The sequence below is a fragment of the Anastrepha ludens genome, chromosome 5 (genome assembly GCF_028408465.1).
Source record: "Anastrepha ludens isolate Willacy chromosome 5, idAnaLude1.1, whole genome shotgun sequence".
Lineage (NCBI taxonomy): Eukaryota > Metazoa > Arthropoda > Insecta > Diptera > Tephritidae > Anastrepha > Anastrepha ludens.
The window spans coordinates 52,942,770-52,970,402 of NC_071501.1; the positions used below are offsets into that span (position 1 = coordinate 52,942,770).

The 27,633-nt window shown below is 37.2% G+C and overlaps 1 protein-coding gene across 2 annotated transcripts; it reads right to left on the reverse strand.

Annotated features, from left to right (window-relative positions):
- Nucleotides 1-27,328, reverse strand: LOC128864197 (uncharacterized). 2 transcript variants are annotated; one of them, XM_054103753.1, is made up of 5 exons: nucleotides 27,246-27,328; nucleotides 8,904-9,435; nucleotides 8,148-8,842; nucleotides 6,433-6,692; nucleotides 1-5,605 (listed from the first exon to the last, which is right to left on the reverse strand). In XM_054103753.1, exons 2-5 carry the CDS (start codon nucleotides 9,381-9,383, stop codon nucleotides 5,352-5,354), a joined length of 1,689 nt encoding a protein of 562 aa, XP_053959728.1. In that variant the 5' UTR covers nucleotides 9,384-9,435; nucleotides 27,246-27,328; the 3' UTR covers nucleotides 1-5,351. The 2 variants fall into 2 exon arrangements, with proteins under 2 accessions (XP_053959728.1, XP_053959727.1); XM_054103752.1 differs by lacking the exon at nucleotides 27,246-27,328 and adding an exon at nucleotides 19,495-20,452.
- Between the last annotated feature and the right edge of the window lie 305 nt (nucleotides 27,329-27,633).

The following is a 27,633-nucleotide window of genomic DNA, read 5'->3' on the forward strand; positions in this document are numbered from 1 at the left end:
CATTAATTTATGAGTTTTATTTAGCAATCCAGTGATCGAACTCAGAAGAAAACGTAACAATATGAAGTGAGATTTTTTTGAAGATCGTATAAGAGTTAACTCGTCGTTAAGTCATTAGTTTAAACGAGTGAGTTAAAACTTAAAATGGTTATTTTATTCAGTACATTGCATAAAAAGTTCTTAATTTTCCGTTGTAGTATACGTTCCATAAGGCTACGAAAATGTAGATTCCCTACTACCACTATTCCCAAAATACAACATTGAGGTGAGAGCGCACCAAATCGTGCTGTTGCAATTACACACTTTTAGCAATTACATCATGTTGCATATCAAGGCGAATCCATATAAGGTGACTTCGTCATAGCAGCAGACTTTTTTTCTTGCGGATTGCTGGTTTCAATGTCAAAGTACGCTACTTTTTTTGTTTGCTTATACTCCCATTAAAATTTTGACAATCAAATTATCAAATTGGAAAAAATTAAAAGCACCTTGTAAGAACTCTTCTTGGTTTTATTCAAATTGTAAATCATATTTCTAGGCGAATTTATTCAAGGTGATATCAGTATAAGGAATATAAGGTTGCGCCTTCCAAATTCGTCGTGTCATCAGGCTTATTGAATAAACAAAAGGAAGGGGAATGACTTGTTTGTGCAGAGGAAGAGCCGGCGAAAACAATGGAAACAACCAAACACAAAAAGTTATACGCGCACACACACAAAACGTGCAAAACGCAAAAAAACTACATTTGAAGGTTTTATATTAATTTGTGCCTTCACAATTTAACACATTGCACTTCGTTTTCATTAGTTTGCCAAATTTAAATCTAAATAACAATATTACCAAGCCATTAACTGAGCTTTCACAAACATGTAATTTCTCGCCTTTTTGTTTGTTTTGTATTGGAAAGGAGCCTGACGTCAGATTTGTCAAAATCGCGAAAAATAAGTTAATAAAGTTTTGGAAAGGCGCCACCTTCAGTATTCAATTCGTTTTGATAATAGTAGAACGGCTGATTTGATGTTTTTTATTTGCCTTGGCTTCGGAATTGTCAAAGTATAATGTTTATTTACATTTTGATTTGAAAATTGTGTACGGTTTTATTCGTATTTTTTAATCCAATCACCAACAATGAAAAAAAATATTTCTGTTAAAACCAGTTCATTCGCCCTAGAAATAATTAGAAATAATCTGCTTGCTTTCACAATCTGAAAGCTAAGAACAAAAGCAAAATACAGCTATCCCTTTGAATAGATTCGCCTTGTTTCCAGTGTTAGCATTAGCTGAAAGTCTTGAGATATGCACGTAGCAGGCCAATTTATTAGTTTTTTTTTATTATTTTGTCGTTGAAGAAAATATGACGAGAATTATTTATGACTACGAATTCGATGAGACGGACGATGTCCTCGTTTCAATGCTTCAATGCAAATGATAATTGATGTAACTGAGAAGAAAAGTGCAGATCCAATTATATGCACTTTCCGATTTTATGAAGAGGCCTGACATTATATATGTAAGTGCATATATATCTCGTATTATTGAACGTCGACTGCATCTACACATGTACATATGTATATAATGTGAAGATTATAAAGATAATATAATATTTAATCCAAAGGAGAGTTACATACATACATACATGCTTACATAGCAGTTTTTCAAGCTTTTTTCAATTCCTTAAATACATACATACATATGTACATGTGCATATCAGCTACAAGCTTAGAGTTTATCTAAATAACTTGAGTCCGAAATCAGTTACACATACATACATTTTTCTATTATGACAATCGCTATTTCTACAAAGTGATAATCCATATTTATAATATAGTTATTTATGTATATGCATATATTCTATTCAATTGTACCCATTAATGGGTGGAAATTTGAATTCAGGCCGCTTTGTTTGATGGCATGACTTTGTTAATGTCGGCTTAATAGTAACACATATTATGAAAATACAGTAATCCCTCTATAATGCGGTACTTGTATAATGCGATTTCATACTATTCGATTTTATGTCCCTGCACTGTGAATTATTTGTGTCCATAGTTTTTGAAGTGCAAGAGTATTGATTATACATACATACATATGTATATGTACTGATAGGTAACCAATACTTTACATATTATAGTATTGCTGGCTCACCCCTGCAATCCGTTGAAGAAATTAAAGACTTGGGCGTTATTTTTGACTCTGAGTTGAATTTCATAAGCCACGTTAACCACGGTCATATTCGATGCTAGCATTCGTACGCCGAAATTGTTCTGCATTTACCAACCCACACACTCTCAAACCATTGTATTGTGCTTTTGTTAGATCAAGATTAGAGTATGCCGTTGTTATTGGGACGCCGTACCAAATATGACTCTCTAATCGGGTTGAGGGAGTTGAAAAAGATTTTCTTCATTTTGCGCTCCGATCTTTAAACTTGTCGTACCGCTCTCGATGTTTATTGACGATCTATTCTATCGTGCTCATTTATTATTCGTATCATTACCGGAATTATTGATTTGCCTTCCCTTTTGGTTAAAATTCCATTTAATATTTATAAGAAATTTCGACAGTACGAAACCTTGAAAATTGGCTACTCGAGAACCAATTACGGGGTGAATGCTCCGATTAAAATTTGTTTGCTAATTCTTCTGGTGCTGATTTTACATGGCGTATGGCATCTTAGTCAACCATCTCAACTCGTTTTTTCTTAGTAATTACTAAACTATTGTACATTAGCTTAACATAGTCAGTAAGAATGTATCCATTCAAAGACAAATAAACAAATGAATAAATAAATAAATAAATAAAAGTAAAGAAATCTTATTTTTATAAGTATTTATTTTAAATAATTTTTTTTCTCAGCAATAACAAGTGAGAATGAAATAAGCCCCTAGCTAAAAAGAAAATTTATTTCTCTACGACCGAAATTTGATATTTTGGATCAGCTAAATAATGGTAAGAAATCAACAACGGCGAGTTATACGAGAATACTCCTACAACGCGGAACCAATCCACCGTATTATAGGGGGGATTACTGTATACCAATTGTATGTATTCTTTTGTACATAAATATATATTCATATATTCATATGCATGTATAGTCAAACTTCCATAACTCGAACTTCTATAACTCGAGTTTTTCCATACACAGAAAAAGAATTTGCCACACGCTTCTCTAAGTCGAATTATTCAGGAGGAAGTCCCAAATTATGTACTGGTATTTGGGTAAGTAAATATCTAGGTATGTATTTGTAAAGCGAATGCTGGTTTCCTTTTGACGTTCCTTCTCTGTGTAACGTTTGTTAATCAGTTTGCATAGCAGGCTTCCTACAGATTACGACATTATTAAGCACTACACTATTTACATTGTAAAAGATTGCTTCAGAAGTTTGCATTTATAGTTGCAAACGAATGGTAATTCTACTAACGGTCACTACAAGGCTTCGAATAAAATGGAATCTCTCTTTGCTGAAAACTCCAAAAGGAAGGTAGGTTTTCAGTTACTAATTCTTGATTACTTTAATTCATTGTTACTTTCATTATTTAAGATTTATCTTACATAATGGTAGTTTCTTAAAAGAAAACAAATAATATTCTATAACTCGAAGTATCCATAAGACGAATATTTTCTTTGTATAATGCTGTGCGAGCTATAGAAGTTTGACTGATAAAAGTTTACTTATTTATCCGTATTAGGGAACTTATTGTAGTTTTTTTTTAAGAAAGGAAGTATTAAATGTCATTTATACGAAATGTTCTTTCTACAAAGTATACTGGTAATGATACAAAAGTTCAGCAAAAGTCGAGTAGGTTGGCTTCTAAAACGTACCTACGTATTTTTGTATTTATTATTATTTATTATTTCGAACGCGTATGCATGCAAAGGACACATTTTATTACGGATGCACCGGTTGCTATGGTAACGAGTTTTAATTGCGTCTCGTATACGTTTTGACCTGCTATGTACATATACATGGACAACATTTCATTCTGCGCCAAGATGAAACACTATGGCGCATAATCATAGTCCAGTTAAAGCCGGCTCTAAACAAGTTAGAACATACTTACTATACTTTATTTAAAAGTGTACTTTATCTTAGTTATAGTCGCGTTAGAGTCGGCTTTTTTGCTTAGCACTAGCTCTAAAGCTAGAGTGACGAAAATCTGTCCTTAAAGCTGCTACTAAATCTGAAACAAAAGGAAATTTTCATATTGTGCGTGTTCGGAGCTTTAAAGTTGTGAGTGAAAAAGAGTGAATACAAGTATGTATTATGAAGAAATTGAGATGTATGTATATTATTTTACATAAATGATATGATATTATAAATGATTCGCGATTATAAGGAACTACGTGACCCGTTCTATTAAAAAATATACATATATGTATGTATGTACATACATACATATGTATATAATTACATATTGTATATCACTTTTGGGGTAATCTCTCTTTTTGAATTTGCACAAAAAGAAGTTTCATCTTGAAAGCATGCAACTTCGCGGATTGCTTTTCAGCATGTTTTTTCATCCGCCCCCACATGCAATTTGTGCCTTTAACTGCTCTACCTTCGGCAATTCATCTCATTTGCTAGCCACCCAGCCAGTGCAACAAGTAAATAATTTCAAGTAAACAATGAGATGGTATAAACCCCAAAACTCTTGTTTAATAGTACGAGTATTAAGTAACAGTTTTTTTTTAAAGTAACAGAGGTTCGCGCAAGGGAGGCTCTTGGTAGAACAAGACACTAAACTGGCTATGATATAATTGTAAATAAAGTCGGTTTTATCCTTTTAGTATTACTTTAACTTTAGTGTGCTCTAACTCAGGACTATGATTATGCGCCTATATTTTATATTGACTTATTCACTGCAACTGACGTTTTAGAAGTCAGCCATACATACAAATATATACAAGTTTGTTGGTAAAAGTAGATCCATATTGTGAACACAATGAAAAGATGCCCTTGACTAAATGCACAGTTATTTATATATATTTATAGTTTTCTATTAGTTTCAAATTGTTATACTAGTCGTTTGTAAATACATAGAATAAAACAATATTATAAAAAGCTTAGTCGTTCGGTAGTTCAGCTTGAAAAGGCGACTTTCTGCATTATATTGAGGTATATATTTGTGCTTTGAAGCACTGTAATCCATTACGTCATTTAAATCTGCAATATTGTTGGCGTTATTCTAGTATGTATGTATATATATGGTATAGTTATTAATAATGTATAACTAATAGTTTCATTTTGGCACATTTTTTCTACAACAGTTTAAAATCCACGAAAATATGTTCACATGCATACATACAATGATTTTAATGTGAAAGACTGAATTAATAAATATCACACTAGCTAATAGAGATAATGGGAAGAGGCTTGAGCTCTATATTGTTTCGGAGTTAGTTTAATCAATTTCGGATTAAAGGCGCCAAGTGCAGCTTCATTAGTTGACGATGGCGGCGGCGGCACAGTGTTGGAGCGAAAGCGAGATCGTAGGAAATTCTGCATGGAACGTAGACGTATAATTGGCGCACAGGGAGATTGTTTAAGTGTGTTGTGGTTCAGAATCCAGTATATGACGGGACTAAAGGCAGAGTACATATAACCTGTAAATATAAGAAGAACAATAAAATTATTAAATCAGCAGGCGATAGCATTTTTGTGTCTGTGACAAATATTCAGAAAATTCCCGCCATACATTTTTAAAGCATAGCTTGTTTTTGTTGAAGTCTTTATTTGAATGTAAGGTTTGGACTTCGGAAATGAATTGGACCCATTTCAGCACAAAATCCACATGGCAAGGAAACTTATTTTTTATCGTCATCAGAAACCTGAACAAATCCGCAAATTTTATGTTCAGTCTTAAGTGGAGGGAGTTTAAATCTTCTCTTATAGTTATGTAAAAGCTTTTAAGGTTTTCATGCACCTTGCGTACTGTGTGGTAGATATGTTATGCTGGGCAATTTAAATTTAAATATGTGGCAATATGAGTTAAAGCTTTACCCGAAGCTCAATTATCTATTACACTTCTTACTGATTTTTAACTTTTGAATTCGCTTGAGGAAGAAACTTCGCTGGTACTTCGCCTGGACTCAATTTTTTGATTTGGCTACTTGACGCATTGTATACATATGTGGATATGACCGAAAGAAAAACATTTAAAGGGAAATACTGAATTTTTGAATATACAAATTTGTTTTTTTTTTCAGATTATGACAGCCTAACATATCGTACATATATACTTATACATGTCCCATATCAATTCCGCAAAGTTCGAAACATCGCGCAATGCAACTCTCTGATATATAACTCTCAATGCCAAGTCGACCCAGATCTGCATAAATTCTCAAATGCACATATTTTTTAATTAAGGCTGAATTGACGCAACTGGATTTATTTAGATTAGCTGCCAAGATGAACATTTGACACTCACCCATTAGTAAATGGAAGTAGTTGGAAGTTTTGGAGCAATAGGACTTATAGCCAAAGGTGGTGTAGAATATACAAAAGACGTGTGGAGTCCAGCATATTATAAATATGAACGCTGATGTGATGAGCATGTTCGCCAATCGCCGCCTTGAGTGCAATGTAGAAGTCCGTGGAAGCGGTATGCCCGGCGCTGCTGGACATCGGTTTCCTGGATTATGGCTAATACGCTGACGTTGGGCGTGGGCTCGAACTTCGCGCATTGCTCTACAAGATAACAAGCAAAGTGTTAATATTTCATTTCCTCATATTAAATACATACATATATATACATATCTTATATATAATATAAATGTGATGGTTTGTCAGTTTGTGATTTACAGACTACTACAAGTAAATGGCTTATTCGTTGCGACGAAATTTAGTGAGTTATTTTGTGTATGTCTGGAAAGGGTTACGAGCTTGTTTGAGCACACTAAGAATAGGCGAGATATTCTGAAAAATCGGATTTAAGGTCCGATTAAAAAAAAAAGTTGTCTGAGTTTTTTTGGACCCAATATTTGAGCGCTGAAGATGATGAGAAAAACGAGAGCAAATGATTTGCGGAAGAATGAGGAAGACGAGGAAAGGAGTGGGGCCTAAGTAAACAAACGACTTAAATATAATAATTGAATTTTGCTACAAAAATTTATTGAGAAACTCTCACGTGAAAATAAACTTAACTGGTCTGTTCAATCAATGTCGTTGAGACAGCCAAATATAGAAAAAATTTTTAATTGGATTGCGGCGCTGGCTCGGTTTTGGAGCAGTGAGTGAGATAAACATGTTTTATTTTCACAGGAGGACGAGTTTTTACGAAAGTATGAAATAAATGGCAAGTAAGTAAAATCGTAAGCGTAATGCCGTAAGCGCCCCATATGGCACCCTTGCCAGCAGCGAGTTTGGCAGTATTCGTTCGCCCCTTTGCAAGATGAACGCTTCGGTAATAGAACTCGACATCTGCAAATTTAACCCGATGTCAGCTCCCCATATGGAAGGAGCGCGGGAAAGACTAATAAGAACAACAAAAACCGTGCTATACGATATATCACCGGCCCAAAGGTTTACCGATGAAAGTCATCGTTCTGCGCCTCTTAAACATTTTTATCATTTAATAGCTGTGAGGAAGAGCCCTTTACTCCAAATCAGTATTCACTTGGAAGCCCCATTGTGCCGAGCCATTTTGCTAAGCAGAAGAAATAAATTTAAAAATATGACCTCTGTCGGAGTCTTTTTGAATCTGTTTTTTAAGCAAGCAACAATGAATAAGCGTGCGATGCTCTATGCATTTTTAATAAACGTAGTAGAGGTATAGAAATATTATATATTACATAATTATAAAGCTTTAGTTTAGGAGCGAATGTTTCCGAAAAATAAGCCGAAATTTGTGGAGGTAAATTCATTCCAGCAAAAACAGCGAATAGCTAAACCCCTGGTGACTCATTACCTACCGGCGAACCTCGAGAAATGCACGATGCAGATTCTAGAAAGAGGGCTCCACGAGTTTTTGTTTGGTTTTAGTACATATTAAAACGTATGCCACAGAATTTTAAAATGTACGAAAAAGTAGTCGAAAACTAGTGCAACAGATGCCGCGATGGCCATATGCTACTGAAAAGATTGTACGTAGACCTAATGCTTATGCTCGTATATCTTCTAATATATTTTTTATTTAGAACTTACCTGGGCGAGATGGGGTTGGACGATTTGACATAAACGTGACCGTCTTTAACGAATGGACTGGGATTCAAGTTTTGCATTTGTATGTCAGGCCCATTAGAAGTATCATCTGTGGCGGCACAGTCTGCTGCTTGCTGAGCGTTAGCAAGTCCAGTAACAATTACCATATGAGTTTGTCGGCGAAGTATGGGCATAGGAAGCGGTAATTCACCGTGAGCAGCTCGTGCAGTTAAAGAGAGGGCACACAATTTCTGACGGACACCATAATGGTTTAATAACACACCAAATCCTGGTATAATAAAAACAACAAAGGTATGGGCAATAATGAAAGATATTAAAACGGTACTGGCGCCGGAATCCGAAGTACAACTGATCATAACGTTTGGTGAAATTGGAGTGGTAGTAGAATGTAAATATCGTTCCATATCAGTATTTTCGATAACTCCTTGCAAAACTTCTGTTGAGGTCGAATATTGTATGCTGTCATCTCTCCTGGTGATTGCGTTGTTTGCTGTTATTTCGTAAGTAAACAAAAAAGGTGTACTGATGGTGGCTGAAGCTATCCATGAAAACATAGCTAGCGACACATGCAGATAGCGACTCTGGCGCAATTGTGCTAAACGCGGGTGCCTCACTGTAGCATAACGATCCAATGAGAGCATTAGCAATGAAATGGTACTGGCGGCAACCGGCATAACCTGCAATTATGTAAATCATATAGAAACTATAATTTGATTTGCATCAATATTTGTAATTTACCTGCACATAATGAATGATTTTGCATATTACCAGCGGCAAAGTATTACTCCTACGGTTTAAGGCTACATTTAAAAGCGTAATTGGTGCTGAGATGCCAGTTACCAGTAAGTCGGCAAGACAAACGGCTAGCAATAGAGGATTTCGCAAGCGCACTGAAGAAGATGAGCAAAGCGTAAACAATAGTGTCGCATTGCCTAAAACGCCACCAAATACTACAAGTCCAAAAGATATGGCCATGATAAGCAACGTTAGCGAAGATATGGAATTATCTTCGACGGTGTTTATGTCATATGGATTATTTGTTAAAGTGTAATTTGTGGATGCGCTGTAATCGTTGTTACCGATCTGTGGAAACAGATTTAACTCCGATGCCTCGCTTTTTGACTGGAGATCGTGTAAGTTGTAAGGATTGAAAGCATGATTTAGCTGATGTTGACGATATGTGTTTTCCCACCATTGCTGCAGATTATTGCTGCTCATTGTAGCTTAAATCTGTTCACAATGAGAACTTGATACTTCTTAGCACTTGGTCCTGAAAAGAAATTTTACAATTATTGTATTATTAAGCAGACCATTAGGCGAAATAGGCGTAGAAAATTTGAAACTCGAAGTTCAACAATAGTGGTTTCTATTGCCAGAACTTTAATTTCTTTAAAATTTAAATGATAGAAAAGTTTAGTAGTAACAACAATGTAGTAAATAAACATCGAGTCAGGGCGGTTGCTCCAAATCTTTAGAACACGTTCTATTTTTACTTCTCTGAATATAATATTTCTAAATAAATATTTCTCAGAAATGATATTTCTGTCACAATACCTAGTAGTTTTACATTCGTAACCGGCAATCGCTGATATAATTTGCATTTGCATATTCTGTAATTTCGACCCAGAGGTAAGTGGTTACCTAAACTTTTTTCGATAATGATAATTTCAGTAAATTTTAAAGTCTGGATTAGCATACACTCCTTTGTCAGGGAGGTTGGGACAATAACTAGATAATCCTGTGGTAACATTATAGCCGTACTTTTAGCTTAAAAATACTAAGTTTTTCATTTTGGTTGCTTGACTTATTTTGACATTTGTCCAAAAGATGTACTCAAATGTGCCATATTGATTACGATTACAATGACATTTGATAAGAACTAAAAATCCGGTAACTGTTTCCATTTTAGTTATTAACTTTTATTCCGTCATATCTTTCTAGCTTTAATAGTAAAAAATAACTATGTTGTGCGCTTACGGGGTTTTCTAAATTGTCTAATAACAGAAATTTTTAAAATTTTAAATATCCCAGGAAAACTAAAATCTGTTCAGTCGGAATCTGCTGAAAAAGTGGAAGCTATGAAGATAGTTAGAAGCGAAGGTTTTTGATACATGATTACTTAAAACGATACTTTAACATGCCTTGATTTAATAGATATCAAAGAAAAAACAAACGGAACGAGAGCACAATTTTGTTTTTTTATTACTCATTTTCATTATTATCATCAATACTTTGTACTAAAATTATTTGAAATTTCACGCACAATTTTTGAAATCGATTTTTATATATGTAGCTTCTGACGACTTTTACTCGAGAAACGGGAGCCAAGGGAACAGATAATGTGCTTATGCTTCATATTTTGCCAGCAGATTTACTGGTAGTGGTGATATTCTCCCATCCTGAGGTGTGCTTGTTTCTTGTTCACAGGTCTAGAATTCGTTATTTAAACGAGATTATCGCCCTGTGTCAGAGAATATTTTATTGAATGCTCCTTCGAAATCTTAAAAGGTAGCAAGGGTATATTCTTTATAGAGAAGATATTCTCAGTTGTGTCAACCAGCGAGCGAAGTGCTGTTTCCACTGATTTGCCCTTATTAGATAGGCGAGTTTTTATCAGTGAGCAAACATCCGTGGCTCTAGGAATTCTAGCAAGAAGGGTGATATACTAGTCCTAATGCGATCTCGCATGTGTGCTTTTTCCGCCTTTGGGAATGAAAAATACTCTCACTTTAGCGCATTTCTTGGGGATGTCATTACACCGCCTCGCCGCACACCATACATCAACTCCGTATAAATAATGGTAAAAATAGGAGGAATCGTCGGAATATTTTTCAACTTCTTTCCTAAAGAGATTACTTCAACGAATCGTACTGGTTACAAAATTTGTTTTATGTTGTTTTTTTTTTCTTTTTGCTATGGAGGTAAAGTTAAACATAATTATTGTTGACATGTACAATTATAAAGGGCCCGCCATCTATCGTTACGGATTTGAACTAGGTATTATTTGAAGAATGGTAGCACTTAGCTGTCATCTGATTTGACAGAAATATAGTTTTATTCTTCCGCTGAACGAAAATGGTTGTGTATACGCTCAAAGAACGCTGGGAAATATTGCGGCATTACTTTGAAAATCATGGTAATGTTGAAGAATGTGTACGAAAATTACGTACGGCAATGGGAAGAAGAAAAGCACCGAATGAAGCGTATGTGCGTTACTTTGCGAAAAAAGTAAGAGAAAGTGGGTTGCTTATTGACAAACCAACGCGTCACCGACCAAAAACCGTGCGTACACCCGAAAATATTGCTGCTGTGGCCGAGAGTGTTCGTGAATCACCAGGAACATCAGTTCACCGTCGTTCTCAACAATTGGACATTTCGGAGACATCATTGAGACGAATTTTGCGTAAAGACCTTGGTATGGTAGCCGAGGCAGCCATATGAATGAAGTTGTGTTCCATCATTAACCGGAAGGATTGTACTTCAAAATAAAAAAAAAAAACAGTTTGGAAAAATATTGAGTAGTTTCTTTTTTATAGCATTTTTAATTCCGTAAAGTTATATGGCGGACCCCATATAACAAATAATGGATAAAACAGTGAATATAAATTGTTTGGATATTCGTAATATGTTATGTATCAGTAGCGGTTGCATTAGGGAGAGAGGCTGCGGCATTGTTATTAATTGGGCACTTCCGAGCACTTCCTGGCTATGGGACAACATATAGTACATCAATGAGAAGCCGAAGCATCAAATAGAAGAAGAGTTAAGGCTAAGATCGTTAATTGGCACCAATTTATGAGGCTATCCCAGGCGAAGTCCTTACTGGGTGGTATAAGCAAAGGAGATTCAAGCAATTCATAAGCCTCCCTAAAAATGAACTTGGACTGCTCATGGGCATTCTCACAGGTCATTGCAGATTGCGCAGTCATGTGCATAGAATTGGGAACCATATTCACTGACTACTGTCTCGACTGCGCCGATTCCAGCACCTTCTTCTCGAAAGTGACGCGAAGTAGGTTGAGATATCTCGGCCAGATGCGGTCAGAAAAAAAGCACATACGCTCAGCCAAACCTAGCTCTATCTTTAGTTTATTAAGGGAACTTTTTACTTAATAAGGCATTCTTTTAGGAATTATGTTTTATTCGTCTCTTTTGAGATTCGCGCAAAAACGAAAATTTCGTATACATAATTATTAGTCAGCCGTGTAAAATTAGGCCGAGTAAAAAAAGTCTTGTGCATGCCCATTACAGTCAATATGAGTAATATAACATATGTAATATCGGAGGTAGGCGTGGTTACTGACCATATTCCATATCAACCAATCTTGGACAAAAAGTAATATGTTTACGAAGTTTCATTGAAACATATTAATTTTTGTTCGAGTTATTGTATGAACGAGTAGACGGACGGATAGACAGACATGGCTAAATCGGCTGGCTAAAATGGTAAAATGATTAAAACAACACATCCACCAGGATACACAAATCTGATACTCTCCATGTACTCATCTACCATACAGCAAAAGAAGGCATAGCAAGATTCGATGACTATTGAAGTTTACCCCCTTCTATGCGGGAAGTCAATATCGTTGCTCCTAGTAGAACATTAACCAGTAGGCCAGAAACACCATTAAGGGATCCGAAATTTCAAATGCATATACTGAAATCATAGTCCGGTTGAACTGAAGGTTGTCTCATCCGATGCTTTGTAGTACTTTGCATTGAAAGTTATTTTTCTTCGGGGGAAAAACCCCATTTCATAATAGGTCTATTTATAAGTTCGTGCGGTTTTACAACAGATGGCGTAACTTGATTATTATTCCATCGATCCACATTTCCAAACATTCATTGGAGAGCTACTGTCGTAAGGCACAAACGTCAGTATAAGTTTTTTATTTGAAGCGTAAACAACAATATTTTTACCACACTTGAAAATGTCGAATTTCGTGCCAAATAATGTGTTTTTGCGGGGAATTCTTCTTCATTATTTTAATATGAAGAAAAAAGCAGCCGAAAGTCATCGTATCTTGGTGGAAGTTTATGGTGAGCATGCTCTATCTGAGCGAACGTGCCAGAAGTGGTTTGCACGCTTTAAAAGTGGTGATTTTGGCTTGGAAGACGAAGAACGCGAGGGTGCGCCGCCAAAGTTCATGGATACCGAATTGGAGGAATTGCTCGATCAAGATCCGGCTCAAACGCAAGAAGAGGTTGCAAAAACTTTGGGAGTTGATCAATCAACCATTTCCAAACGTTTAAAAGCCATGGGAATGATCCGAAAGGTAGGCCATTGGGTGCCGTATGAATTGAAGCCAAGAGACGTTGAACGCCGTTTTATGGCATGCGAACAACTGCTTCAACGGCACAAAAGAAAGGGTTTTTTGCATCGAATTGTTACTGGCGATGAAAAGTGGGTCCATTACGACAATCCAAAACGTCGGGCAACGTATGGATACCCTGGCCATGCTTCAACATCGACGTCGGCGCAGAATATTCATGGCCTGAAGGTTATGCTGTGTATCTGGTGGGACCAGCTGGGTGTTGTGTATTATGAGCTACTGAAACCGAATGAAACGATTACGGGGGATGTCTACCGACGACAATTGATGCGTTTGAGCCGAGCACTGCGAGAAAAACGGCCGCAATACGCCGATAGACACGACAAAGTTATTTTGCAACATGACAATGCTCGGCCACATGTTGCACAAGTGGTCAAAACATACTTAGAAACGCTCAAATGGGATGTCCTACCCCTCCCGCCGTATAGTCCAGACCTTGCGCCATCCGATTACTATCTCTTCCGATCGATGCAACATGGCCTGGCTGACCAGCACTTCCGTAATTACGATGAAGTCAAAAAATGGATCGATTCGTGGATTGCGGCAAAACCGACCGAATTTTTCACAAAGGGAATCCGTGAATTGCCAGAAAGATGGGAAAAAGTAGTAGTAAGCGATGGACAATATTTTGAATATTAAATTTGTAACCATTTTACGTCAATAAAGTTTCAAATTTCGAAAAAAAACCGCACGAACTTATTCATAGTCCTATTAACTAAATCATAGGGGTGGTGTACTGCACTTATATATATATATAAATATAATATATAATATGCGCTTATATATAATTGGCGCGTACACCCGTTTTGGGTGTTTTGCCGAGCTCCTCCTCCTGTTTGTGGTGTGCCTCTTGATGTTGTTCCACAAATGGAGGGAAATTTGACTCTATTTATGTAGCCATATCGGTTTAACTTTTACCGTTCAACCATGTTCACTCAACTGCACACTCCCATCGATTTAGCCGTGCCTTTCATAAAATTTCCAGTTGATGTGACGGTATTTTCCTTGTGATTTGCTTAAATCGACAAAGTTCAGTAAATTATGTACAATATTTCAAAATACTAATTAGCGCCTTAGTTGGATGGCACGTTTACATCGCAAGCAGACCATGCGACATGTTTCAAGGTATTGTCACACATACATACATTTTGAGTACTGATACAACAGGGGTGGCTGTGTCATCGAATGACCTAAACAGTAGGTGGTAACAAGCAGATGCTACTTTTGACGTATTGCATCAGGACAGTAACAGACATTGAGTCTAGTGCGTAAACCACCAAACCCCCCGCCGTTACCGGGGGGATCGGTACTTTCGATGCCTCCTCTTCATAAAAACGAAAAATAAAGACATACATACATACATACATTCATAATTGTGTGCTCAGTGAACGTGCATCTGTATGGTTACCAAGTTGCTCGGAAGGGAGGTCAAGTTAACTAAGCTGTTTTATTGTTACTTGTACATATAAAGGCGAAAGTGTATTTATATAATTTTTTTTAGCTATCAGTATTTATGAAAAAGTGGTTATAAAAATGGAAGTAGCTTTAACGGGTTCCGAGATATCAGCATAATAGCATAACTAAAAAACAGACTACTCTGTACAAACATTAGAAGAATATAAATGGCATAAATAGTAGATGTAGAGCAAAAAGGATTATTGACATTTTTGACAGTCCAGCTTTTAAATTTGGTCCCATTAAAGATGGTCACATATGTATGTAGATTCTGATATTTCTTTACCTTTCATTCCATTAAACTTGGCTGATGGGAAGTACTATTAACTGTTGAAATAAAAATGCTTCTCATTGTGAGTAACAAAGATTATTTTAATAAAAAAGAAATGTTTCCTTGAACCATAAATATTAATTTAGTAAAAAACAAAATGTAAAGATTGTGAGCTCCAAAGCTAACGGTACTTTTATATCAGAGATGGATAGACTCTTAATAGATACTTCATTTTACGTATGGTTTAGTGCAGAGGGAATTAGGAATTCACAGAGAGAACGTAGGTTCGAATCTCAGTGAAGCACCAAAATTAAGAAAAACATTTTTCTAATAGCGGTCGCCCCTCCGATTGTATTTCTGCCATGAAAAAGCTCCTTATAAAAATATCTGCCGTTAGGAGGCGGCTTGAAACTGTAGGTCCTTCCATTTGTGGAACAACATCAAGACGCACACCTCAAATGGGAGGAAGAGCTCAGCCAAACACTCAAAAAGGGTGTACGCGCCAATTATATATATACTATATATAACCGATTTATCCGAATATAGTTAAAAAATGTCGCCAATTCATTGACGAAAGCGTCAAGAAAAGGTTGTTTGGCAAAATTGCGTTAAAAATTTTACAAGTGAAGAAAAAATCTTTAAAAAACCAAAGAAAATCACAGAAACTGGGAAGAAATCTTTTTTCACTAGACATATATTTTTTTTTTTATTTTAATACACATGACCATTTTACACATTTTAATATACATGTATGCGCCTTTTGTTAAACACAAAAATAATAAATAATAAGCTCGTGAGTTCATAACAGTTTTACTTAACTAGTTCATAACCATTCACAAGTATGTCTTTTTATAATAGTTATTCAAACGAAAGTGAGGTAAAGGGTTTTCAGATTAGAGCCACTTTATCCAATAGGGTTTTTTGACAGATTACGCGTAACTACTGGCTAATTAAATACATAATTTTTTTTCAGTATTCATTGACATTTCATTATGGAAAGGCTTACGCCTCAACAACGTTTACTTACTTACTTAGGTGGCCATAACAACCCGTTACCGAGTTACGGCCGACCTCACTAGCTCTCTCCAGGCGCCTCTGCTCCGCGCGCGCTTTCTCCAATTCTGTACACCAAGCGAGCATAGGGTTTCCTCCACCTGGTCTTTCCACCGGAGCAATGGTCTTCCTCTGCGTCGGCTCCCTTGGACTTCGCCCTCGAACACCTTCTTTGCTGGAGCTTCTTCATCCATACGCCCGACATGCCCTAGCCAACGCAGGCGTTGGATGGCGATGCGTTGAACTACGTCAATGTCGGCGTAGAGCTCATACAGCTCGTGGTTCATTCTTGAACGGTAGTCTTCGCCAACGCGCACAGGACCGAAGATCTTACGAAGAACTTTTCTCTCGAACACCCCAAGAGCGGCTGCATCGCTTTGTGACACTACCCATGCCTCTGCGCCATAAAGCAACACGGGTATGATGAGCGTCTTGTAAAGTGTCAGTTTGGTCATGCGAGAGAGGGCTCGACTACTCCATTGCTTACTTAGCCCATAGTAACACCTATTAGCAAGAGTGATTCTCCGTTTGATCTCCAGGCTGATATCGTTGTTGCTGTTAACGGCGGTGCCAAGATAAATAAATTCTGGCACAACTTCGAAAGTATAGTTGTCCGCAATGACGTGCGTTCCTACACGCCGTGTGTTCCGCGTTGTAGACAGCATATACTTTGTTTTACCCTCGTTCACCGCCAGACCCACTCGTGATGATTCCTTCTCGATAGCAGAAAACGCAGCCGTGACATCTCGCTTACAACGGCCGATAATGTCAATGTCATCGGCGTACGCAAGGAGCTAGACACATTTGTAGAAAATAGTGCCATTACGATGTACACCTGCTTTTCGGAGCACCCCTTCCATCACGAAGTTGAAGAGGTTGCATGACAGTGGATCGCCTTGTCTGAAACCTCGAACGGTACTGAATGGCTCGGAGAGGCTATTTCCTACATTGACGGAGCTGGTTGTGTTGCTCAACGTCATTCTGCAAAGCCGTATGAGCTTTGCTGGTATACCGAACTCAGCCATGGTGGCGTACAGGCAATCCCTTATCCGGCTATCGAACGCAGCTTTATAGTCGACAAAAAGATGATGGGTGTCGACTTGCTTTTCATGGGTCTTTTCCAGGATTTGGCGTAATGTGAAAATCTGGTCGATGGTGGACTTACCACTTCTGAAGCCGCACTGATAAGGCCCGATCAGTGTGTTGGCAAACGGCTTAAGTCTTCCACATAGGACGCTAGACAGGACCTTGTATGCTATGGTTAGAAGACTGATGCCCCGGTAGTTAGTGCAGATCGTCGGGTCACCCTTCTTCAGTACAGGACAAAGGACACTGAGATTCCAATCGTCGGGCATGCTTTCTGCTAGCCATATTTTGCAAATGAGCTGATGCATGCTCCCTATCAGCACATCGCCGCCAGTCTTGAACAATTCAGCGGGCAAGCCGTCAGCGCCAGCCGCTTTGTTACTTGAGCCGCTGAATGGCAACTCTGACTTCGGCATGGCTAGGTGGTGGAACGTCCAAATTATCGTCGATTGGCGGTATCGGGTCATCTTCTACTGGGTCGGAATTGTGTGCGTCATCGCCAGCAAGTAAATTGCAGAAGTGTTCCCTCCATATGCCCAGTGTGGACTGTGTATCCATAACCAGATTTCCGTTTTTATCTCTGCTGGCTGATGCTCCGGTCTTGAAACCTTGTGTCAGACGCTTGACTTGTTGATAGAATTTTCGAGCATCATTTCTGCCCCTGTACTCCTCTAGCAGCTCACGCTCAACAACGTTTACAAATCGTACAATTCTAATACGAAAGTCGACGGTTTGTAAAAAGTGTTCATCGAGCGCCAGGCCAACTTATTGTGTACAGCGATTAGATCCATGTTTGGTTTAATGGTTTCCTCAATAAGCAAAATTGTCGGCTGAAGAGCAACCCGAAGCCATTCAAGAACAGCCATTACATCCATTGAAAACAACCATTTGGTGCGGCCAATGGGCTGGAGGAATCAGCGGCCCATATTTCTTCAAAGACGAGGCTGCGGCCAATGTAACAGTGAATGGCGAATGCTATCTCGCCATGATAAACGACTTTTTAATGCCGGAAATTGAAGCTCGTGATCTCCACAGCATTTGGTTCCAACACGACGGCGCTACTTGCCATAAAGCCCGTGAAACAATGGATTTACTGTGTCGTCGTTTCAGTTAGTAATTTACCTCTCGTCTCGCACCGGTCGTGTTATAGCACCTCTTTGGAATTTTATTTGTGGCGGAAATTGGCGGAAATAATAGTTTTACAAATATTTGCCTGCAAAGTCCTACAGCAACTTCTCTATAGCTTGACCTATTACAACATATTTTCTTCTAAACTTCACTTCAATTCATAAAATATGCAGTCACACATGTGTTTTTACTTGTTTTCATACATGTATTCAAAACATATCAATGAAAATTAAATGCAAATGCATTTATCAATATCAAATTTTCCCAATTTTGAACGAGAAATAATATTGTGTTGCCAGATGTTCGCAAATGAAAGTAAAAATACAAATAAAAGTGAGGTTTTTCAGTTCAGGATTGATGATGGAGATGCCTCCGCACTACACACATATATTTGACGAAAGCAGCCTACGCGGAGAGTTCTACGCAAAAAATTCTAACGTTATTACTCAACATCTCTTTAAAATTCATTCATTGCATACGAACTTTTTTCTTTTTTGAGGTGTCTGACAGCACTAACTTTTCGCAATTACATAACTTTGACAATAAATAAGTTGAAAGGTGTAAGCCTCTGGAAGGTTTTCTGATTTTCCGTTTTAGCATGAGGATACACTCCACCCCTATCCTCCATTTATGATACATCCTTTTTTCAAAGCGTGCGACATTATATACCCCTTAAATTTTTTATATTATATTAAGAGCAGTTCTGAATAATATTATATAAGTTATTGCATTCACCAAAAACTTGAGTTCATGGACGTTAATGGAAATGATTCAGTTGTATTCAAATTTGATAATAAATGTTTTTCTTTCATCAGCAACGCAATAAAGATTTTTCCATAAAAGATGTTTAATGCTTTTTAAAAGTGGTTTGTACATATATTTACAGTTAAGCAATTACATTTCTGAAATGAGTTACGGGTGAAATCATCCTCCATAGATTGAATCATTTTACGTCTATGCTTTATTTCCTTAGCTACGCGATATCAAATATCTTACTCACCAAGTTTGTCCTGAATTACGGCGTTCCCCGATTCAATTGACTGTCACTGGCACTCATTTTTTGTTTCAATAGAATTAAGTACGTAGATATACATAGATAACCAAATATGTGAACAAAAGTTAATTAACACCAGAAGAAATGGTAGTTAATTATTACAGATATCCAGTAAAAAATACAAAGGCACAAATTGCAAGTTGAGTTTTAAGTTTTTTGTTTTTTGTTTTTCGTTTTAGTAAATTATTGCTGACATTGCCTTTTGCTTAATGCATATATATGTGTTTTTTTCTTTCTATTATCAAATATAGAATATGCAAAAGATGTGTATGCTTCTTTTTCACTATATCTTTGAATATATTAGGTGAAGAAAAAAGCTCTCAACGTTTTTTCGCTTTATTTTGCTCACATGCTGGTTGACGATTTCCTTGATTTTGTCAACGTTGTCGATGATTGGACTCTCAGAACGAGACCGTTAGTACTACTTCTTTGCTGTTGTATTCGAAACTGCGTTGCGTCCAGAAATAGCACAAATTTTTTGGCCCGCCTGCTCAAATTTTCACCTTGGTCACAGTGATACAAAACGATGTTGTTTTAGAACGCTGTAACGCAAACACAAAATTGTAAAAGATGGTTGGTTGAAGCGTAGTGTGTCCTTTAAATCGCCCGATGCAATATATACATCCTGAGATACGGCTCACTAAAGGCATCCAGCGGAAAACCTTCAGAACTTTTCACTTCACCTAATATTAATGTTGGTATAGATTGCCGTTGATTATACATAATATTAGGTGATTTTTCTCTTAATTTTTTTCATAAATTCACTTCAGTAAACTAAATAAAAGTATGTTATAAAGTATTATCAGACGCAGGTAGTTTCACTTTGCTCCACTGGAGGTTTTATATTTTTGCAAAACAAAGCTAAAAGAATATTTTGTATCTCTGAAAAAAGGACATTACTCAAAAGGACTATGCGGAAGACTGACTAAGCCAAAGCTGGTCTGGTTTCATGAGACTAAAAAGTTAACCGCTACAGCTTACCAATTCGCCGCATTACCCTCGACGAGAGTTCTAAAGCTCATTGCATACAATGACTTATATTTTTGTGTGCTACTTTTGCTTTTTGGTTTGAATTGAGGGTGGAATTGTACATATGTATGTAAATACACATATAAAGGGTGGTCACACCGGTCATCGAATTCATCGGCAACATATGGCCCAAAGAAATATTTTTTGTGACAGTGACGTGTTGATGTTTTGCAAAAAATTTCGACTGGTGCTCACGAATAATCTTCGATTATAGTTTTCGTCCGTTATGGAAAATTGTGTGGCAGGCAGTTAAGTAAAATATATTTGTATGAAGAGTGTAACATTCGCGCAGTATTTATCGCAGCAACGGACGAAAGTCTGGAGGCTGAAAATGAATAGGTTCATTTATTAAATTTATTGATACCATGACATGGAAGAGAAGAAAATTTGATTATTGTTATAGAAAACGAAATAAAGTCGAAGTCTAGTAAAGGTAAACTGGCATAATTAATCCGTTGGATTTCAAGGCTGAGATTATTATCGGTGTTAATGCTGGTTCATACTTGTAGATAAACGAAGTTTCTCGCAACCTCGCGACACACGAGTACGCCGACTGCTTGTTTGATGACAGGAGGTACTTCGTTTTGACCTCGTTCACCATCAGACCTATTCGCCTAGTTTGGAAAAGGCAGAACTAAGAGCGCGGTTGTTAAAGCCGATGATGTCAATATCATCGGCATACACCAACAATTGTACGCTCACAACACAGCAAGCCATCCTATCTGAAACCTTGTTCTGTATAAAACGGCTCGGAGACATCTTTCCCAATTCTGACGGCGTAGCTGTAGAAAGCAGCTTTAAAATCGCCAAAAATATGGTGTGTGTTGATTTTCCTTTCATGGATCTTCTCCAAGACTTCGCGTATTGTGAATATCTGATCGATAGTAGATTTTCCAGGCCTAAAGCCGCACTGATGAGGTCCAATTAGCTAGTACGTCGCAGTAATTTGCACAGATTACAGGATGACCCTTCTTATGGATTAGGTAGGCAGATTTTGCATAGGACCTGATGTATGCAGCTTACCAGCTCCTCGCCGCCATGTTTAAATAGCTCAGCTGGCAGTCCGTTGGCCCCCACGTCTTTGTTGTTCTTTAGACGCGTTATCGTCGTCGACAGTCCCGACAGTCCCGTCGTCAACGATCGGGGTCTTCACATTCTCTGTAACACGCGCAGCTGTCAGCATTTAGCAGATTGATTATTTAAGTATGCTTAAAACCTAAGCCGCCGAATTTTCTGGTCGGACTTTAGGGCGTTTTTCCAGCATCTCAAGCTTCTCGCACTTACCTATTTCGGCCTCTCGTTTCTTCATTCTGATAATACCTGTACGTCTCTCTTCCTTTTTCAGCTTCTGGTAGCGGTCCCGTTGTGATGTGGAATCAGCGGTGTAAGGTGTACAAAAATGTTGATGACTTGAAGCAAGTGATGAAAAAAAAGCAGGATAAAGTGATCGTCCAACTTTTTAAGCGGGACCCTTCCTTGTGACTGCGCCAAGCACGATTAGTTCTTGTTGAAAAGGGAATAGATGTGAGTATCAGCCCCATCGAACGTCGACTGAAGGAGGCGAACATATCCTACCGTCCAACATCATCAAGACCACTGCTCTCAGAAAAACACATTGAGAAACAACAAAACAAGAAAATGGCGTCACAGTATTGGACTGGCCTTCCCAATCCCCAGACGCCAACCCCATTGAAAATGTGTGGAGCACTATAAAAACGCATCTTGCCGGAAGGCCAGTCCATGATTTAAAGTAACTCGTGCATCAAGTTTGCAAAATCTAGTCCTCTTTGACGACGAGCTACGCAGAAAAGCTGGTTCAAAGCATGAAGAAGGTGCCAGGCTATACTCGATAACTATGCAGACTACACGGGTTATTGAGTAATTGCGACTCGTAGTTTTGTACATACTTTCATGTAAAAAAATTGTATATCTTTTATACTTCATGAATAATCGCGGTTCTTATTTTCTGACACAGACTGTATACTTAGTAAGTATCTCTCACGACAACAATTGAGGTTCTTCTAGAACTCACACCTTTTCACAATCACATCTAATCCCAGACGAGGAGGATTATCCTAAAAACAACCAAAGCTATCATCGGCTCAGACGTTTATCAAAATTGCATGCTGAACTATCCCCTAAGATCTCAGTGCTATTGTTCAGTTAAAAAAAAAAAGCTAAAGGGGTTTCCAATAACAGGTGTTATTTTGAATAACCCGCTCTTTCGGTAGATGCCACTTTTGAAGCTGTCATTTTCTGATAGTTGAAAAGGAGAAACTACGCCATTAATAAAAATGGAACAATACACGCTTAAACAACGCATTGAAGTTATTAAATTTCACTATAAACATGGTGAAAATTTGGTAGAGACGGTTCGTAAAACTCGAACATTTTTGGGTCATCGTGAAGTATAAATAATTTTTGCGTAAAATCAAAAGTCTGTTTAAGAGACACCAATATACAACATTCCAAAATCATATTCAATCATATTGAAATATTGCGTTAGGTTCGCTGATATTTGCATCCTTAGCGCGAAAACTTGTTCCGTTCCGTGCTTTTGTGTCTTGCGAATGCCATGGTTTTTTGCAATTATATTGAAATCGAATAATTATCAAAATCAATTTAAGCACAAATTATAGGACTAATTACAATAAGAGCTAAAAGTTAAGCCGAAGGACCGCAGGAATGGCACAAATTACTGCAAGACAATACCAATAAATCCGAGGCCGGAATGGATAGAACTTTATAGTACGGAAATAAGCGCCAAAAAGTAGGCACCAAAAAAAAAAAACGCCAGAAAACTTGGACCAAAAAACGCCCCAAACAGTAGGCACCAAGGAAATATAACGCCAAAAAGTAGGCACCAAATATATATTTCTCTCAAGTTTGCACCAACAAACAAGCGCCAAAAAGTAGGCAGTGTTATTTTTCACTAGAAATTAGCAACCACAAGGCAAAACTCCGGAAAAATAGCCTAAAGTGTATCGAATATATATATATAAGTTATAGCTATCTCTCTCCTTTTCCTCTACGTTATATCTTTTTTTTTCTCGCGGAACGAAAGTGCCCAAAACGTTGCATGGTCTTGAAATTGACTCTCCATTCTCGCTCGTCCATCGACGCCTAAGAAGTTTCACTTCAAAAACGCTTCAAAAGACACCAAGTAGCGCTCTTTCGGAAAAAAACGTTTCCCTCAGCAAAAAATTTACCCTCTAAGAAACGAAATCTGATTATCTCAAACACAAATGACTTGAACCAAATTATGTTCCTTCACTCGAACGTTATTAATAGTCAATACAAATCAAGTAGCGCTCTTTCTGAAAAAAACTTTTGTCTCAGCAAAAATTTACCCTCTAAGGAACGAAATTTGATTATCTCACACTCAAATCACTTGAACCAAATTATATTCCTTCACTCGAATGTTATTAATAATCAATACAATAACATCTCTTTCTTTTCTACCAGCGGTAAGGTTGAACACCCTAAGCAAGTGGTCAAACATGGCTTACAGCCACGGTAAAATCATAGCAGGCGTTTCGAAACTGTCCAGATTGGTGGACACTCCCGCCTGCAATTACCATTACAACGTTCACGGCTCTCCTACCGTCAAAGGAAGAGTAGGAACTGGACGATGTAAGACAGGGAAGACCAAAGCTCGAGGGCAGGGTGGGCGGAGGTGTACATATATTCCAAACATCTGGGGATCTCCTTTAGTTTTCGGCTTCTCTATTACTGTAGTGTCATTCAGGCTGAACTAATGGCAATAATAAAAGCCCTCACAAAGTAGTCGACAACCTCCAGGTAGCCATGAAATGCTGCACATCTCTTAACGAGATAGTTGAGCGATTTCACCTAAACGTAACATGAGTACCTGGCAATTGTGTCATTGAGAGTAACTGCAGGGCCGGTGAACTAGCGAGACTTGGCACCAAGTTGACTGATGATAAAGGTAGGGCGTGCAAAACACAGAGACGATCTCGCACCTCCATTGCCATTGTCATGCTCTATCCAGACGTAGGCTTACCATTTTAAGTAGACAATTTTTTAATGAGTTGGAAGATCTCACTTTACTAGAAATCAGGGATCTAGTAACATATTTGAAAAGTACACTTTGGTTTTAGGAGTGTTAAGGACAGGTTCTCCACATCACATCAAAATCGGCTACGAGTTTGAGTGTGTCCCACAGTGGACAATCGCTTTTATCTAACATAACCTTATTTTTAGCAGGTCGATCAATGGGTAATGTGCACTCCATCGATGTAACCTAAATGATAAAAAAATATCGCACTTTACCTTCTTAAAATGGTTATGATTTAACAGAAATCGATTGTTAAAATCACGAAAAATAAAGTAGCGATTTTCGGAAAACGCCACCTTTAGTTTCTATATACCGTAAGTTTTTTCCGTACTTTTGCCGATGACGCCGTGTGTGTGTATATGTGTAATTTCTTCTGTTTGGCAGTTTTCATTACTTTCGCTTGCTCTTCCTCTTCACAAACAAATAATTTCACTTACTTTTGTTTTAATACAAGACACAGCTTAGCATTTTAGACACTGCGGAGTTTGTGATAACAGCAACGATCAGTTTTTAGTCAGCAGTAATTGCATTGTACGCATAAAAGTGATTATTTGATTTGCCTTTGTAGAGCAATGACATTCACTTATATATGTTGCTATAATTTGACAATGGCAAAGTGAGATACTCAGTCTTTTCCCGAAGCTAGAAGAAAAATGAGTACGTCGCTGAGCCCTTTTGTAATTATTTATAATGATAAAATAAGCACTTGAAGATACTCACCTGCTTTTGAGAGTATTTGCACACATATTTGGTACATATCCACATAGCCATTAAAGTCTACGTTTTATAGTTTAAGAATAATTGGAAAATAATTGTAAAGTTGAAAATAATTTGTTGAAATTAATAAGTGGAAAAATAATTGTAAAATTGTGGAAAGATAGAAATAGTTTTCAAAATTTTGGCAAGGATATTTTTGAAAGCATCGAAATGTGCCAGACAGAACTTTGTTTTATAAACTTCTTGAGAGTCTTTCTGTATGCGTTGTGACTGTCGAGCATTTAGAAGACATACCATATTTGCATACATAGGAGTACATATGTATATGGGTGAATACATACAGTCTGTCTAATAGAAGCGTGATCGCCATAACTTAGAAACTACTTATATTTGGCCAATTCGATTCCAAAAAATTGCATTGTATGTGCTTATGATATTTATCATACGCAATGTATTCAATAAAATGTATAGTACTTCCACTAGTTATAATGGCTTCAGATCTCCGAGTTCCAAATTAGCCGAATTTGCTTTGAAAACTGTTTGACCGCCCACACTTGTTTTGCTTTGAGTTTTTTCATATCTCTTGTCAAACATTTTCAATCGGGTTGGCATCAAGCGAATGTGAAGGCTAATCCAACATTTCAATCCCATTTTGCCTTTTCCACTTTATAAATAAACATCTTCGCACCCTACGGTAATAATGTTTTTTGGTAAGTTTAATTCATCACAACTGCATTCAAATTGATGGTAAACACAAATAAACGGTCACATGCTTTCTCGGAGAAACAGCTGCAAATTGCAATTAAGCACGAAAAAGTAGATTATCTACTTATAATACGTAAGGTCTTCTGCACGTAAACGTTCTCGAATCGTTTCTTTGGATACTTTAACACCAATTTTCCTTAAAACTGCTTTAGCTTTACGCAACGATAAACTCGGTTTTGTCACAAACAAATCAATGATCTAATGATCTTGCCTTGGAGAGGTATTGTAATAATTAATTTTTAATGAAAGTTTTCTATATTTGAATTTCGCCGGTCACTCTTCTCTTATTATTACGAAGCCGCGAGCACTCGTCCACAAAAATTCATGAAATATTGGAAAGCTGGCAGATAATTCTAAATAATAAAAAATATTCCAATATTGACTTTTTCGGGTGGTCGTCAGTGATTTCTTCACTCCTAGGTTTAGATTTTTGTCATTGTCGTGAAAAATTGGCATATGGGCGGCTCATGCGCGAACTGGTTTTTGTTGTGCTATACAATATTTTAGGCTCAGTGTCATCGTAATTAAGTGGATCTTAGCTGCTACGACTGCGCTTAAGAATGTATTTTGTTTTTGTAGTCGTTAGGCTTAGAATTTTAGCTTAGGGGGACATACGCATGAAGAGCATAAAGTGAGTACTGTGTTATACATATGTACAATATGTGTATGTGAATTAGTATAGTTTTGTTGGAAATTTGGAATACAAATATATAATATATGTACATACATATCCTTTTTGTTTCCATTTATATTTAATTATATATATAATTGGCGCGTAGCGAGGAGCGTTTTTATATTTATATACTTATTTATATTTATATCCATATTTGAAGCCTAAACCCTTGCGATCCACCGTGCAATTTGTTGTTGTTGTAGCAGACCAAACCATGTTTTGGAAAAATTACCGTTCTTTTATTGTATCTATATTTGTATTTGTGCATACTATATAATATATATATTAATATATAAAAAGATGATTTCTAATTGAGGCAAAATATTGGCATATAAATAAAAGCAAACTCAAAATTTACTACTTAAAAATGCTATAGTTTCTGTTCGTTGGATTTTTAGGTTTAAAGAACTTTTCTCTCGAAAAATAGTAGCTTACCCCATTCCCAAAGGATCTGTGGAGAGGACAGACTTCCTCTAATTTTAAACGGTGCTCTTTCTTCTGGTTTTTTTTTTGAAGCCACACCCCTTAAACAAAAAAATAAACAACCGTAAAATCGAATTAATGTACATACTTGTGTATATTGTCCGGCACTCGAAGTGTAACCAATTAAACAATTAACCATAAGGGTGCGGCCAGAGTGAACGCTGATGCCGAGCCGAGCCGAGCTTATTGACGCTTATTTTCATGCGAGAAGAAAATTTGTATATAACACAGTGAATGCGAGAATCAGCGCTGAAATTTTGTTTATTCCATGTGTTTTGCTCTTATGTCATTTAATTTTGTTGTTCATTTGTGTTTATAAAATTGCTGTACACGGTAATGG

Coding starts and splice junctions, on each gene's coding strand:
- LOC128864197 (XM_054103753.1), bottom strand. CDS start 9,383: ATGAGCAGCAATAATCTGCAGCAATGGTGGGAAAACACATATCGTCAA. Junction 8,843..8,903: donor AAATCATTCATTATGTGCAG/GTAAATTACAAA, acceptor ACATAATTGCAG/GTTATGCCGGTTGCCGCCAG. Junction 6,693..8,147: donor TCCAACCCCATCTCGCCCAG/GTAAGTTCTAAA, acceptor GTTATCTTGTAG/AGCAATGCGCGAAGTTCGAG.